Here is a 4,993-nt window from a genome sequence, read left to right as displayed (position 1 = left end):
TTTGATTTTCAGGAGCCATATATCATACCTCTATCTATCTCAAAATCTCGATACGTTTATACCTCCATTGTTTTAACATTTTGTATTATTTTGAAAGTGCTTTTATTTGTCGGAGTGTTTTAAGTGCGTTCAGTTTACAAGACTACACCACAGGGACAGGCTGTTATAAAAAATGAAAGCAGCAGTCTATTTATAGTTCTTGTGTTGCATTTTCTTGTGTAGAGTATACCTGTATTACGTATTTGTCGCCTTTATACATCCGGGTTGATATATTGACCTTTTTAGAAGTTGATATATTTATTTTAACCCGATGACAGCAATATTTTGAGGTAAAATCACTGATAATTTTTTATATATCTACAACTTGATGTGTTAACAAATGACTCTCATTACGGAAATGATGATTAAATCAAAAGTACTTTCGAATTAATTGTTATGACCTGCTATGGAAACACCTTGATCATGTTGATACAAATATATTAATCAATTTGAGAATGGTTTACGCATTTCAGCTCTTGCTGTGTTGTGGCTGCTATACGTTCCGAATTTTCTGTCACTTATTGCTTAAAAACTTTTTTCATAACTTATATTGAGGTACATAAATAATGGTATTGCTTTCAAATATATAAAAAGAGGGACTTTGTTCGATGGATAATAATTGATCTTAAAGTTTGAGGAAAAAAAAGACCGTGTTTACACTTTGCAATGTATGTATAGACAAATTTGGTGTTTAAAGCCGAAAAGTTGTAGACACCTAGTTGATGTTTTTTAATTGAATGATTCTGTTTTGTTCCTTTTAGCTCACCTGTATTTTAGCTTTTGTCATCGTTTGGTGTTCGTCGTATGTCTTCATTATAGTAAATTTTTCAGAAAAATCTTTACCTGAAAGTCCCTAAGAGAAGTTGAAAACACATAATTGCTGTTACTAAAATTAAACCTATGAATAAAATGCAGATTTGGGCTTAACCAAAACTACTAAACAGCAGTGCCAGAAAACCTGACAGGATTTTAAATGATAAACAGGTCGAGTAAGTCTATATCTTACTGAAAAAATCGTCAGTAAACCCTTCCAGGAGTTATTTTCCTGAATAATAACATATAAAAAATTTGGATTATAAAAAGATGTTAAACATTGGTCACATTGCTAAAATTGTCCTTTTTTATGTACTTAAGAAATGTTTTTTTACTAGAACTCATAAATTTGTGTGCAGAAACCAAGATTGATGCAAAATTTGTTAAAAAGCATAATCAGATCTATAAATAAGTAGAAATGAGTGAAATTGTAACTATAGGAGATATTTTTCCTGAGTTATTTTATCCATTAAAAACTTATTATGTAAACTAATTCAAGATAGTATGCAACAATATACATAAAAGTAGCAATGTAAGACCTTCTAGTAAGTTGACATGTTCTAAACCAATTATTTAACTCGTATAGGAGTAATTAAACATGTAAGATGATTTTCATTAATTTTTTCGTTTTTGCTGTTGTTAAAACATAGATAACAATAGACAAGACGACAAAAGTATTCAGCACAATGCGATCTGAAAATCAGACAACACGACTAAAACTGTCATCGACAAACTAAAAAGAGTAATTTTCGAGCAATAATTAAATTAAGTTTTGTCGACCTTTTGTTTTTCCCCCTAAAGTAGGTTGATGAGAACTTTGAAGCGATAGAGATCAGCAAATAAAGATCTACAATTTAGTCAACATTTAGCCTCATTTTCAACTGATATGATAACCCTTCATTCAGGATTTGTGATTTTTCTAATTTTGCCATTTCTCTTAAAAACATTAAAGATATGTATAAACTGTAAAAAGTGAAATGCTCATTAATACATATACTCTATTAAAGTAAAACATGATCTAAAAATATCACTAAATGAAACTTACAAATAAGGAAATTAAGATGAAGATATAGTTGTATATTTTACAAGGGAAGGAAGCGGTTCGAATATCGACTATTCTCTTTCTGAAAAAAGTAAATACACAAAAATACTGAACTCAGAGGAAAATCAATTTGGAAAGTCCATAATCACACGGAAAAATCAAATAACAAAACGCATCAAAAACGAATGGACAAGAACTGTCATATTCCTGACTTGGTACAGGCATTTTCAAATGTAGAAAATTTATGTACCAAAAAAAAAAAAAAAAAAAAAAATTATGAAAATACGAACGTTTGTTCATATGATAAGCTAGTTTTGAATTCATTGACACCATTTTGAAATTTGTTTTCAGTCTGGAATGGCTTCAGCTAGTGAAACATTTTGTGGTGTGTGTGAAACCCAACACGTGGTGAGAGATGCCGACTTTTGGTGTTCTGAATGTGACGAAGGGTTATGTTCATCTTGCGAAAAACACCATCGTGCCTCCAAAGCCTCAAGAAATCATGAAGTTATTTCAATGAACAATTATCAAAAACTACCACACACTATTGCAAGTATAAACCAATACTGCTCAGACCATGACAAAAAATATCAGTACTTCTGTTCCCAGCATGAAAACCTCTGTTGTCCGCTTTGCATCACAACAAACCACAAAACATGTGATTTGATGGCGATTGATGATATTGTTAAAACGTCGAAGACCTCGGCATTATATGACATCATGGAACAAAGTTTACAAGATGTGAAAAAAAACCTAGGAAGAATAGTAAAAGACCGGAGACAGAATTTGGGGAAAATTCAACAACAGCGACAGACTTTCCACACAGATATACAAATGATACGTGATAAAATAAACAAGCACCTAGATATACTTGAAAATGAAATTCTACAGGATATCAAAGCAGTGGAACAGAAAGTCCACTCACAAATAGAAAGACTTCTTTCTAAATTTTCCGACCATGAGAAATCATTAGATGAGCTACAAAAAAATATTGTCGCGACGAAAACTTTTGCAACTGACCTTCAATCATTTCTTGGAGGTAAAATGTTCGAGGCCCAGATCCATAAAGAAGAGATGTTCATGCAGTCTTTATTAAAAGATGGAAACTTACAACAAATAAACCTGAAATGTAGAATGGATGACAAGATGTTGGACATACTCTCCATGACAAAGATAGGAGAGATATCAGTTATAACAACCCAACCAACCATTACATTGAAGATGGATAGAGACAAACAAGCTCAACATACATTGCCGACGATATCAAAAACAATCAATGACATCAACCTTACCTTACTGAAGAAAATTGAGATACCAGAAAAGAGGAGAGGAAATGGAATTAGAGGCTGCACTATCATGCCTACTTGGAAAATAGTTTTTGTAGATAATTTCAATAGTCGTCTTCTTATCCACAAAGAAAACGGATTATTTGACTATGAAATACCGGTTTCACAACGTCCCGTTGATGTTACTTGCATTAATGAAAACACCGTCGCTGTCACCCATAATGCAAAGCCTGATCATATAGAAATCATCAACATCGCCGATAGAAAGAGTGTTAAAAGAATTGAAACGTTCAATGCGTGCTTCGGCATTACAAATATAGAAGGAAGATTGATATATTATGAATTAGGAAGTGGTATTCTAACAGCAGACGTCACTGATGACTGTCGAGAAGACCGCGGGACCGGCAACGTATCGGAAGTCACATTGTATCTAAGGGCGACGTCACACGGCGACGTCTCCTTATATTCTTAGTAACTAGTAAACGTCAAACTACAAAGCTGTTGTGTATTTTATCAGAGTTATATTATAAGATATCGTCCCCACAATGACAGTACTAGAACTACAGAAGTTAAAGTCGAAGCCATTCATCATTGGAACTATGTGACAACATCAAAAGACAAGATATACCATACAAACTCGGCTTCAAGTACCGTCACATGCTACACAGTCACAGGGCAGAAGTTTTGGGAATACAAAGACGAATCAGTATTGAAGGAGACTCGTGGAGTAACTATTGATAACGATTCCAATGTTTATGTGGCTTCTAGTGGGAATAACAGTATCGTTGTTATTTCACCAGATGGAAAGTACGCCCGTGAACTGTTAGGAGAAGAACATAAAATTGAAAAGCCGTATTGTATCCATTTTGACAAAGAAAGAAATATTCTTCTAATTTCTAACTCGCGTGGTACAGCCTTTTTGTATAATATTACGTAAACTTTTAAAAGAATGAAGATTCAGAAATCAAGCTGTTTGAAACAGTGTGCAGACTTTTAAAAAACAATGAATGTAAAAAGTGCAGAATATTAAGGACATCTATTTACTCTGTTTATATTGAGTTTGAAATTGATTTTACCTAATAAACATATTCTTTCTTCTGAATTGATCTCACACCCTGGTAGTTTTCAAAAATAAATTGAATTGAATGATTGTACTTTGATGATCAATGATGGTCAAACATTATTTAGAAATTTGTTTTAAGCGATGACCAACTATGGTGTCCACTTTGACCAAAGAAGACATATTGTACTCGTTACCACCTATTTTGTAGATCATTTAATGAAATTTAAAAACAATCCAGGTTGAAAATAAAGAAATCACGTTTCTAAAAAGTCTGAAGATTTTTCATTAAAAATATATTTATAAATGTAAAATAGTACACACTGTTTGACAATACTGTAGAACTATACATTTACTTATATTTAGTTATTTTGTTTTAGCACACTATAATCAATGAACGTTAATTAGATAAGACATATATCTTATAACGATAGACAAAAGACCTTTTTTTATTATGCTGCTTATATGGTTGGTTCACTTCGATCCAAATATTTATATATATGGTTTTTAACTGATACCTTTGTAGGTTTTGAAATAGCGTGAATTAATACTAAAACAACAGAAGAAACGCACCTTCTCTGTGTAAAACTTGTACTTTTTACTTTTAAAAGCTGAACGCTTCTCCATCTATCATTCTATTAAGAATGAAACTGGTTTAAAAGTGTTTGTGATTGCTTAACCATACATTGTTGTTTTCTATTAAATTGAACATACATGCTTAGTATCCCTGTTTAGACAAGTTATTTAGCTATT

General features: G+C 32.1%; 1 protein-coding gene across 1 annotated transcript; it reads left to right on the top strand.

The window, feature by feature from the left end:
* Positions 1-277: 277 nt before the first annotated feature.
* Positions 278-3,652, top strand: LOC134705979 (protein wech-like). Its single transcript, XM_063564692.1, has 2 exons — positions 278-329; positions 2,246-3,652. The coding sequence occupies exon 2, from the start codon at positions 2,252-2,254 to the stop codon at positions 3,650-3,652; it is 1,401 nt and encodes a 466-aa protein (XP_063420762.1). The 5' UTR covers positions 278-329; positions 2,246-2,251.
* The last annotated feature ends 1,341 nt before the right edge of the window (positions 3,653-4,993 follow it).

This window comes from Mytilus trossulus, chromosome 2 (genome assembly GCF_036588685.1).
Source record: "Mytilus trossulus isolate FHL-02 chromosome 2, PNRI_Mtr1.1.1.hap1, whole genome shotgun sequence".
In the NCBI taxonomy this organism is placed as follows: domain Eukaryota; kingdom Metazoa; phylum Mollusca; class Bivalvia; order Mytilida; family Mytilidae; genus Mytilus; species Mytilus trossulus.
This window is presented reverse-complemented; position numbering and strand designations above follow the sequence as displayed.

Coding starts and splice junctions, on each gene's coding strand:
- LOC134705979 (XM_063564692.1), top strand. CDS start 2,252: ATGGCTTCAGCTAGTGAAACATTTTGTGGTGTGTGTGAAACCCAACAC.